Below are 12,022 nucleotides of genomic sequence, written 5' to 3'. Positions count from 1 at the left end.
TAAGAGTCTTACTCTGTAATTATCTTGCGAATCCTGTTGGAAAGTGCATCTGTGCGGACGTCAGGATTAGCTTTGTCACTGATCCATCTCCTGAGCGATAAGCCCGCTGACACTCATGTCGAGGCTCACACACTGGAAATGGCCACTTCAGTCAGGCAACGAAAGGATGGCCAACACCCATGGAACTGCACCTTCGGGAAAGGTGGGCACAATCTGGAAGAGCAACGACAGCCTGGGTAGCTGTGTGGTGCTTCACTATTTGACTGGTTTCTGCTGCAGCAGCTTGGTCCTCTGTTGCTGTGTCTTCGATTATAAAGTCGCTCACTGTTCCACCGGTCTTATGACTGAAACCCTGCTTCTGTTTTTTTTTTTAAGATTTTCCAAATTTCTGAATTGGCCTGTTGGAAAATCAGTTCCTGAGGCTTGAGCACAAAAATCTAGGCTAACGCTTCAGTGCAGTGCTAAGGGAGTTTTGCACTGTCGGAGATGCTGTTTTTCGGATGAGACATTAAACCGAGGCCCCATCTGCCCTCTCAGTTGGTCGTAAAAGGTCTCGCGGCATTATTTCGAAGAAGAGCAGGGGGAGTTATGGCCCGGTGTTCTGGCCAATATTTATCCCTCAACCAACATCTCTAAAACAGATTATCTGGTCATTATCACTTTGCTGCATGTGGGAGCTTGCTGTGTGCAAATTAGCTGCCGTATTTACTATATTACAACAGTGACTAATCTTCAAAAAGTTCTTCATTGGCTGCAAAGCACTTTGGGATGCTTGGTGATCATGAAAGGCGCTATATAAATGCAAGTCTTTCTTGAAGTCTTTCTTTTTATTTGAATGATTTTGCTATTGATCACTTTCTTTTTATTTGTTCTGCTGTTGCTTTTCCAAAGTAACTTAATTGTTTTCAAACTTAATTTCAAATCTGATTGGCATTTCTTCAAACCAAGCTTTTTATTCTCCCCAATGATCTACCAGTATCTACCAGAAGGTTGGCATGCAGGTGCAGCAGGCGGTTAAGAAAGCAAATGGCATGTTGGCCTTCATAGCAAGGGGATTTGAGTACAGGGGCAGGGAGGTGTTGCTACAGTTGTACAGGGCATTGGTGAGGCCACACCTGGAGTATTGTGTACAGTTTTGGTCTCCTAACCTGAGGAAGGACATTCTTGCTATTGAGGGAGTGCAGCGAAGGTTCACCAGACTGATTCCCGGGATGGCGGGACTGACCTATCAAGAAAGACTGGATCAACTGGGCTTGTATTCACTGGAGTTCAGAAGAATGAGAGGGGACCTCATAGAAACATATAAAATTCTGACGGGGTTAGACAGGTTAGATGCAGGAAGAATGTTCCCAATGTTGGGGAAGTCCAGAACCAGGGGTCACAGTCTAAGGATAAGGGGTAAGCCATTTAGGACCGAGATGCGGAGGAACTTCTTCACCCAGAGAGTGGTGAACCTGTGGAATTCTCTACCACAGAAAGTTGTTGAGGCCAATTCACTAAATATATTCAAAAAGGAGTTAGATGAGGTCCTTACTGCTAGGGGGATCAAGGGGTATGGCGAGAAAGCAGGAATGGGGTACTGAAGTTGAATGTTCAGCCATGAACTCATTGAATGGCGGTGCAGGCTAGAAGGGCCGAATGGCCTACTCCTGCACCTATTTTCTATGTTTCTATGTTTCTATTAGTTATCTTCTGCCCATTTTTCAAAGTCGCGCTCTCCCCTTGTCACCCTCCTTCTACCTACCTAAGTATGTGTTGCTGGTGGGCTTATTCAAGTCAACCAGGTAGACGATCCCCTGCATCAGCTATGCATTATCAGTAGAGTTACTACATTACAAGCCCGTGGGTCAATCTAAAATATGGCTGGTCGTTACTCCAGTGGCCACGTCTGCTGCTGGGAGCAATCACATTTTTCACTGGTGAAAGCCATTAGTGCAGGTACATCTTCCCGCAGTGCAGAGCAGTTCGTTCAGAATTGGGAAGCCTTTTTAAAATCCAGACCTCTGATGTCATTTCTCTTAGGCACTTCAATCGAAAAGCCAAACAAGTGGCAAACCCTAGTGGTGATTCATTCAGTCCTGGGCTAGAAGTTTTGTGGTACTAATCCAATGGATCTAGGAAAATCAGACAGAGCAGCACTCCTAATGCTCAAATACACAACCTTCTGAGATCAATGACAAGCACCAGAAATGCTCGGAAGAACTGCAACATACGAAATGGATTCCTTATCGAGGACCCCACAGTACAACCTGAAGGATCAAACCTTCCTCGCAAACAACAGAAAACCATCAACCGCCTCAGAACCGGTCATGGTAGATGCTGCCGCCTTCTCCATAGATGGAAGATTAAAGCATCCCTCATCATGCGACTGCGGAGCTCCTAATCAGACCCTGGAGCACATCATTGAACACTGCCCACAGAGGAAATTCGCAGGCAGCCTACAAGATATCCACACTGTTACACCGGAAGCTTTGGTCCAGATATCTGACTTAGATATTGGCATTTGATTCCTTTGTTACTACCGTACGAAAGAAGAAGCACCATTAAAAGCTACCAAGGTAATGAAGGCTTTGCAAAACTTTCATTTTCCACTGCCTGCTGTGCCTGTGCTGAAACGAACTCTACAAAAAGAGTAAACCTATGTTACATCAGAGCCAGCGCTAGATCAGAAAGGACACAAACCCAAGTACAAAACAAGTGCCTCTCGCCAAGTTCTTTTGTAAGACCATAAATAATAATTACAACATAAAAATCCTTTTTCCCAATCCACCCTGGGGCCAGCAAGGAAATGGTTTGAAATGCTCCTTCATTCCACAGTACCTAATCATTCCTTTTGAAACAGCATTCTGTAAAAGATTAACATGTGCTTTTCTTTTTTCCACTTCCCTCCGCAAGGCAGTGACTCGAATGGCCATACATCTGCCTGGTGCAGTCCAGAACTCTGCTCAAATGGCCAATCTTCACGCACAAGCTAAGACATAAGAACATAAGAATGCGGAGCAGGAGTAGGTTATACGGCCCCTCGAGCCTGCTCCGCCATTTAATACGATCATGGCTGATCGTTGACCTCAACACTTTCCCGCCTGATCTCCATATCCCTTGATTACAAAAATCTATCTATCTCTATCTCAATATACTCAACAATTCAGTATCCACAGCCCTTTGAAAATTCCAAAGATTCACAACCCTCCGAGTAAAGAAGTTCCTCCTTATCTCAATCTTAAATGGCCGACCCCTTATCCTGAGACTATGCCCCTTGTTCTAGACTCTCCAGCAGGGGGAAACAACCTCTCAGCAGCTACCCTGTCAATTCCCTTCAGAATCTTATATGTTTCAATGAGATCACCTCCCATTCTTCCAATCTCCAGAGTATAGGCCCAATCTACTCAATCTCACCTCATACGACAATCATCTCATGCAAGGAAGCAATGGAGTGAACTATCGTTGAGCAATCCAGTGAACCTTCGTTGCACTGTCTCTAAGGCAAGTATATCCTTCCTCCGATAAAGGGACCAAAACTGTGCACAGTTCTCCAGGCATGGTCTCACCAAAGCCCTGTACAATTGTAGCAAGACTTCTTTACTCTTGTACTCCACCCCCCTTGCAATAAAGGCCAATGTGCCAGTTGCCTTCCAAATTTCTTGCTGTACCGGACAGCAAGCACCTGCAGGATTATTGCGTCCATTAGGTACCTCAGCCAAGATTGATCATATCTTCGCACACGCACTTCCAGCAAGGGTCACTGGGCAACAATTAGGAGCCAAAACACTGGCTGTTTTGTTCTTAGCTTGGAGACATTAAGTCCTCTCTTTCAGCCAGCCCCCAAGCACCAATTCAACACAAACTGAACTTGGGACATTCCTAATCTGTATGGTTGAGGACCACATCATATAAAATGCAGAACCATCAAGGGAGCTCAGGATATTGATGCTTGTACATATGAACCGATAAGGGAATAAGGGGTTATGGGGAGCGGGCAGAGAAGTGGACCTGAGTCCATGATCGGATCAGCCATGATCTTATTGAATGTCAGAGCAGGCTCGAGAGGCCGTACAGCCTACTCCTGCTCCTATTTGTGTTCTTATGTAAAAGGTTCACCGCAGCATGGATCCACTTCTCCACCATTGCGCATTTTTAACAGCTTAAAAACATTTTCCCTTGCGCCATTCACCAGAGAGGCAGGCAACCAACCTGGCACTGAGCCTCTGTCAATGATACTCTTCATATACAAAATAACTTGGAAAGAGAGTAGAACAGTCAGCCCATAAACCCTCCACCCCTCCCTTTCACAGTCCAGGCATGATTACTCTAACCATAAACTTCCTAGACCCCGTCCGAGCTTTCTCTTTCCCAACCCCCATGTGAATCAAGCACGTTCACATCCCTTTTACATTTTGAGGATTTTTCTTTGCTACTTTTGCCACATAAAGGATTTGGAAAAATGTTGCATTTAAATTGTGGTCTTGGTTCATCAGATCAAATTGCTCGAACTACTAGCAAAAAAGTACTGCTTTTTTCACCCGAATGTCATACAGCTCTCAAAATGCTTCTATCAAGACACATAGGTGAAACAGCTTGTACTTCTTGCAATTTAGTATACTGTATTCCCCTCTACATTGGGGAGACCAAATGCAGACTTTACAAAACATTGACCCTGAGCTTCCGGTCACCTGTCACTTTAATTCTCCGCTCCCCTGCCATTCTGACCTCGGCCTCTTGCACTGTTCCAACAAAGCTCAAGGTAAGCTCGAGGAACGGCACCTCATCTTTCATTTAGGCACTTTACAGCCTTCTGGACTCAACCTCGAGTTCAACAATTTCAGACCATAACCTCTGCCCCTATTTTTTCGTATGGCAGCTGTTGGTAATGATCCTGCCATTGCCATTTACACCCTCTCTAGACTCGTCATTTGTTCTTTTACTTGTCCCATTACCATCTCCTTTTGCGTTGCACCATCATCCCTTTTGTCATTTAATCTCTCCTGCCTTCCACCCTATCACAGACCTTCCCTTTTGTTCTTGCCTTCCCTCCCCCTGCCTAAAATCTGTTACATCTCTCATTTTTTCCAGTTCTGAAAAAAAGGTCATCGACCTGAAACCTTAACGCTGTTTCTCTCTCCACAGATGCTGCCTGACCTGCTGAGTATGGCCAGCATTTTCTATTTTTATTTCTATTAAGTCTCAACTGGGTTGCTGACAGCTTAAGAGGAGATTGTGTGAACTCATACACCATCATGATGCTTTGCTGAAATTCTGGGGACAATAGTACATTCTTGCGAGGAACTTCTAGTCTCAAACAGTTATTATACATGTTGCTAATATGTAATGTTTTTCAGTGTCATGGAAAATTTGACCTTAGAATACACAACGAGTAATAAAAATATATACTTTGTCCTAGCACAAAAGCTCAACAAGTACTCAGCTTAAGTTAAGCCTGGATAGTGCAGTGATTGCAGATAGCGAGCTGGTTGCGAAAAGTGGGCTGACTTCTTTTTTTATTCATTCATGGGATGTGAGCGTTGCTGGCAAGGCCGGCATTTATTGCCCATCCCTCATTGCCCTCGAGAAGGTGGTGGTGAGCTGCCATTTCAGAGGGCAGTTAGGAGTCAACCCAATTGCTATGGGGCTGGAGTCATATATAGGCTCAGACTGGGTAAGGGCAGCAGATTTCTTTCCCTAAAGCACATTAGGTGAACCAGATGGGCTTTTACGACAATCTGATAGTTTTCATGGTCACCATTACTGACACTAAGGGCCCAAGTTTCCACACGATAAAAAACGGGCGCCCCTCCGAGCTGGGCGCCCGTTTCTCGCGCCACAAGGTGCACCTAAAAAAACCCTCCGTATTCTCCACCTCCCTGCAGGTCCTCTTGCCCTCGGCGCGGCGCAGCAGGAGCTCTGCACATGTGCGCTACAGTGGGCACGCAAGTGCAGTAGCTCCAGGCGCCCGAAGCATGCAGCCCCTAGCCCCGGCCGAATGGCCTCACTGGGGCTGCGTGAATAAGGCTCCTCCCACAGCCAGCTCCTGCTTCCTGCCAACTCCCGCTCCTGCTTCCCCCTCACCCCGACCGGACCGGACCCGACTCGACCCGTCTGCATCTGCCGCTCCCGCTCCCACCCGACTCTACTCTCGCCCCCAGACTGGATCCGACCTGACCTCCCCCTCCCCGACCTGACCTCCCTCTCCCCAACCTGACCTCTCCCTCTCTCCCTCTCCCTCTCCCTCTCCCTCTCCCTCTCCCTCTCCCTCTCCCTCTCCCTCTCCCTCCCCCGCCGACCCGAACCGAACCTCTCTCCCCGACCTGAACCGAACGCCACCGACCTTTGGTGCTGGGGACGGGCCCGGCCCGAAATCTCGGGCCCGGCCCGTTCAGCCTTCGGTCCCGACGGCAAACCGCTTCCTAAAGGCCTGCCTGAAGAACTTTCACACAGGTAGGAACATGGTTTATTTAATCTTTTCTTTGCTTATAAATGTTTATTCAGGTTGGATTTATTTGTATAATATTTGTAGAAGTATAACTAAGGATTTATTGTAGAATTTAATGACTTCCCCTTCCCCCCCCCCCCACCCCACCTCGTTCCCTACGCCTAATTTGTAACCTGCGCCTGATTTTTTAATATGTAGAACAGGTTTTTTCAGTTCTACAAAAATCTTCACTTGCTCCATTCTAAGTTAGTTTGGAGTACGTTTTCACTGTGGAAACTTTGAAATCAGGCGTCAGTGGCCGGACACGCCCCCTTTTGAAGAAAAAATTCTGTTCCAAAGTAGAACTGTTCTACCTGACTAGAACTGCAGAAAAAAAAATGTGGAGAATTGCGATTTCTAAGATAGTCCGTTCTCCACCAGTTGCTCCTAAAAATCAGGCGCAAATCATATGGAAACTTGGGCCCAATATGTTTTTAAAATGTATTTAATTAACTGAATTTAAATTCCCCAGCTGCCGTGATGGAATTTGAACTCACGTCTTTAGTCCAGGATTAGCCTCTGGATTACTAGTCCAGTAACTTACCACTGCAATACCGTAACCCGGATAGTGTGCTGGTTACAGAAAGTGTACTAGATGTAGGGCAAAATATGCAGCACTGCAAAAAGCTCTATTGGCCGATCTCATTATGGCTGTAGCAATGCTAGCACGGGATATAGAAAAGCCATGAAGTTGTGAGAGTGTGAAGTAGAGGAGGCAGGTGCACAGCTAGGAAGGCAGTGAGAGCTCTTCACTGTATCTACCCTATGTTGTATCTGACCTGAGCGTATAAGACGTCATCAATGGCTGGAGAGAGAGATAAAAATGTTCCATTTCTCAGCACTGTCACCCTTCACCTTTAGAAGCACAAAAACAAATACTCGTTAAAAAGATACACACGCACACATTCACTAGACTTGTTCAAAGCTCCAAATGAAATTCCACTGGTAAAATTTCTGATCGCTACCATTTAATTTTATTCTAATCCCTCCTGCACCAATGTTCTCTCTTCCTCTCCTGATGGTCCTGAGTCATAAGAACATAGGAAATAGAAGCAGGAGTCAACCACACGTCCCTTTGAGCTTGGTCTGCTATTCAATACGATCTTGGCTGATCTTTGACCTCATTTGTTATGTTTTGCACTTTTTATAATTCTTCAACCCTTCGCCCCTCCCCCCCACCCCCAGCGTAGGTTTACCAGAATGATACCTGGACTCCAAGGGTTATATTATGAGGCGAGATTACACAAACCAGGGATTCAGATAGTTGATTTGATCGAAGTTTTCGAGATATTAAGCGGAACAGATAGGGTAGATAGAAACTACTTCCGTTGGTTGTGGAGTCTAAGACTCGGGGCCATAGTCTAAGAATTAGAGCCAGACCTCTTAGGAGTGAAATTAGGAAACACTTCTACACGCAAAAGGTGGTAGAAGTTTGCGAATCTCTTCCACAAACAGCAACTGATGCTAGATCAATTGTTCATTTTAAATCTGTGATTGATAGATTTTTGTTAACCAAAGCTATTAAGGGATACGGGGCGAAGGCGGGTATATGGAGTTAGGTCGCAGATCAGCCATGGTCGCATTGAATGGCGGAACAGGCTCGAGGGGCTAAATGGACTACTCCTGGTCCTATGTTCCGCACTCTCACATACACGTGCACACTTTCCCCTTGTTTTATTTATTTTTAAAAAGGGGATATATTCCTGCTTACACTCTTTTAAATTTAAGCGTAAGCCACTGAAGTCAAATAAGTTGACTGTAGTTGGTTCTAGTTCCATTCAAAAAACCTTTACTTGGTAAGGTACACTACATGTGGGTGTCTACAGAGGGTAGCCACCATTAAGTCTAACTCAGCCAAATTAGCCACCTTAAAATGGCTGCCGGGCAATCATTTGCAAGCATCTGGCATTTCACCTTCCACAGGCTGAATCTGCAACGACAAATTTCACCCCAAAAATCCCATTTCACCCTTCCCCGGCCGCATGACAAAGAATAACCCAGCAAAAAAAAAACGCTTAGCGGTTCCTCACTCTGCTTATGCGAGGTACGTGGGAACGGACATTGTTCAAAATGGAATATTAAAACTAAATTATCACAATGTGGTTGAACTAGTGATTGCCGCTCCCATTAACTTGGGTGATCCACCTTTCGCCCTTTCCATATATGACTAACCCATCGCTAGTAGCAGCAAGGATAAAGGTACAGTAAACTGCTTAATTACACATCATAAACATTTTGTAGGGACAGGAGCTGTGTGCTTGCCAGCTAAATCCGAGCTCGTTAATCTACCTCTGCCAGAAGACACTGTGTAATTAGGTATATTTTTGCGGTAATTATATTCTTGTGGGCCAGGTATCTCCGCAAGCGATGCAAAATTATCACTACGTGAAAATAATAGGTTCTTCAGTACTTCGTTCATTCTGATGCCAAACACAGGTGATTCGTGGATCAGCTCCATTTAAAAGCATTTCTGGAGGCTGCCAAATTCCGACGTACCAAACATTGCTTCCTCTTTTCATCCAGCACGTCACAAGTGTGACACCAGCAGTCCTGGTCTCAATGTCAAGAGCTTTATGAGAAGTTTCACGTTAGGCTGGTAGAGGCAGAAACCCTCACCACATTTAAAAAGTACTTGGATTGTGCACTTGAAGTGCCGTGACCTACAGGGGCTACAAACCAAGAGCTGGAAAGTGGGATTAGGCTGGATAGCTCTTTGTCAGCCTGTGCGGACACGATGGGCCGAAATGGCCTCCTTCCGTGCTGTAAAGCTTTATGATTCTATAGGCTGAAAGTGCAAATGTAAAGGTCTTTCTTCCCTTGGAGTGGGGACGGAGGAGATTTACTCGGGGATGAGGGACTTCAGTTACGTGGAGCGACTTGGAGAAGCTGGGATTGTTCGAGAAGAGTTTAAGGGGAGATTTAGTAGAGGTGTTCTAAATCATGACGGGTTTTGATAAAGTAAATAAGCAGAAAGTATTTCCGACGGCAGAAGGGCTGGTAACCTGAGGAAACACATATTTAAGATCATTGGCAAAAGAACTAGAGGGAAGATGAGGAGAATTTTTTTTACGTAGCGAGTTGTCATGATCTAGAAAGCACTGCCTCGAAGGATGGTGGAAACAGACTCAAAAGCAACTTACAAAAGGGAATTACATATATACTTGAAAAGGAAGCATTTGCAAGGCTATGGGGAAAGAGCAGGGGGTGGAACTAATTTAGAAGAATGAGAGGGGGTCTCATAGAAACAAATAAAATTCTGACGGGATTGGACAGGTTAAATGCAGGAAGAATGTTCCCGATGTTGGGGAAATCCAGAACCAGGGGTCACAGTCTAAGGACAAGGGGTAAGCCATTTAGGACCGAGATGAGGAGAAACTTTTTCACCCAGAAAGTTATGAACCTGTGGAATTCTCTGCCACAGAAAGTTGTTGAGTCCAGTTCGTTGGACATATTCAAAAGGGAGTTAGATGTGGCCCTTACGGCTAAGGGGATCAGGGGGTATCGAGAGAAGGCTGAGATGGGGTACTGAGGTAAATGATCAGCCATGATCATATTGAATGGCGGTGCAGGCTCGAAGGGCCGAATGGCCTACTCCTGCATCTATTTTCTATGGAAAGCTTTTTCAAAGAGCCAGTACAGGCACGATGGGCCTAATGGCCTCCTTCTGTGCTGTATGATTCTATACCTTTTTATCAAACAGAATGTTTTAACAAAGCACGGTGAAGGATTTGAAAGGCATAAAGAAGCACAAAAGTCCCGAGGGTAATTCTGGAACGTGAACCGTACCTCAATGACTTGGCAACTCGACTGATGAGCCGCATAGTGGTAGACAGTTTCCCCGTGCTTATCTGCAATATCCAAGCGCACGCCACATCCTTCCACCAGCTCGCGAACGCAGTCAACATCCTCCTTCTTGCAAGCAAGGTGCAGAGGGGTCATGCCCTCTTCGCTCTCCGTCTCATTGATGCAGCTGCACACAGAATTGCGGTTTAGTCCCGCGAGCAACACAATTACAAGTATCAAAAATCGTGCATCGGTAATACTGCACTGAACCAACTGATCCGAGCTAACCGTGCCAGGTCGGGACCAGATCCCATCATTGGTGTCGCCACCTCACCTGACGCCACAGTCTAGTCAGACCCATAGAAAAATAAATCTGGCGAACCAGTTTTATCTTCTACTTTTATTTTTTAGGCGATTTTATAAATTAAAAAATATGAGCTGGATTTCCGGCTCCGCCCCGCTCCGTTTTTCGCCACGGAGCGGCGGCAATGGCGGGGGTGAGGTGTTCTGGGCGGGCGGTCAGCCTCCAGCGCCCCGCGGCGATCCTTGGGTCCGGTTTAGCGGCAGCGCGGAGCAGCACCGCCCAGAACGCCCCTGGTTACGACACCGGAGCAAGTTTGAGCTCCTGCCCGTCCGTCCGTCCTGCGGCGCGCCCCGCACTGACCGCCCGGGAAATCAGGGCGGTCCATCGATCCCGTTGGCGAAGAGGTGAGTAATGGACTCCTGAGGTAAGTGTGATTGTATTTTCTTTTTCATTTTTTTTTGCAATTTGTGTGTGGTAGCGTGGACAATGTTTTGGGCATGTTTTTGTGGGTTTTTTTGAGTTTTGTTTTCCCCTCCCCCAGACATTCCTCGGGGCGTTTCCGGCCCGGCTCTTTATCTCGGAAGTTTCCCATCCTTGCACCAAGAGAGGTGTACAACGCCTGACTCAGGGCCCAGATGCCCAAACTTAAATACTAAATGCAAACTGTTCCTGGCCGCCAACTTTCCCGCCCCGCCGCCATTATCGCCCCCAAAAACATAGCATCCGAAAATCTAGCCCTATAACTTTACAGCTTTTTAATTTTTTTTTTTTAAAAAACAAAAATTTCTTCCGCATGACCAGGTTCTGACTCGCTCTCCGCTCTGCCCAATGCAAATCTTTCCTCTTCCAGGAACAGCCACATATTTGCTCAGCTGTCATGACTGACCCGGCCTCGCTGCCCTCTCCAACCCTCCGATTACCCCGGTCCCTAGTCACGCAGCCACTCCACTGAGATGTACTAGTGGAGTTGCTGCGTGAAACTTCCACTTTCCTCAGTTTCTCCGACATTCGTGATTGCACTCGAGAGGGTACTGAGGAGATTCACGAGGATGTTGCCAGGACTGGAGAATTTTAGCGAGGAGGAAAGATTTGATAGGCTGGGTTTGTTTTCTTTGGAACAGAGGAGGCTGAGGAAAGACCTTATTGAGGTGTATAAAATTATGAGGGGCCTGGATAGCGGGGATAGGACGGGCTTATTTCCTTTAGCAGAGGGCTCAACGACCAGGGAGCATAGAGTTAAAGTAATTGGTAGGAGGTTTAGAGGGGATTGAAGGAGAAATTCTTTCACCCAGAGGGTGGGGGTCTGGAACTCACTGCCTGAAAGAGTGGTGGAGGCAGAAACCCTCACCACATTTAAAAAGTACTTGGATGTGCACCTGAAGTGCCGTAACCTACAGGGCTACGGACCAAGAGCTGGAAAGTGGGATTAGGTTGGATAGCTCTTTGGGCTGTAAATTTCTATGATTTTA

General features: G+C 46.2%; 1 protein-coding gene across 4 annotated transcripts in view; it reads right to left on the bottom strand.

Moving 5' to 3' along the window:
• Positions 1-12,022, bottom strand: part of pla2g6 (phospholipase A2, group VI (cytosolic, calcium-independent)) — a 101,744-nt gene that overhangs the window by 54,320 nt on the left and 35,402 nt on the right. For all 4 annotated transcript variants that reach the window (XR_011587873.1, XM_070861712.1, XM_070861713.1 and 1 more), the window contains one exon: positions 10,253-10,436. Coding sequence is in view for 3 of the 4 variants with exons in the window: in XM_070861712.1 (XP_070717813.1) it covers positions 10,253-10,436 (184 nt within the window). In the remaining variant the exon portion in view is untranslated. The remainder of the gene's footprint in view (positions 1-10,252; positions 10,437-12,022) is intronic.

Source organism: Pristiophorus japonicus, chromosome 19 (genome assembly GCF_044704955.1).
Source record: "Pristiophorus japonicus isolate sPriJap1 chromosome 19, sPriJap1.hap1, whole genome shotgun sequence".
In the NCBI taxonomy this organism is placed as follows: domain Eukaryota; kingdom Metazoa; phylum Chordata; class Chondrichthyes; family Pristiophoridae; genus Pristiophorus; species Pristiophorus japonicus.
This window is presented reverse-complemented; position numbering and strand designations above follow the sequence as displayed.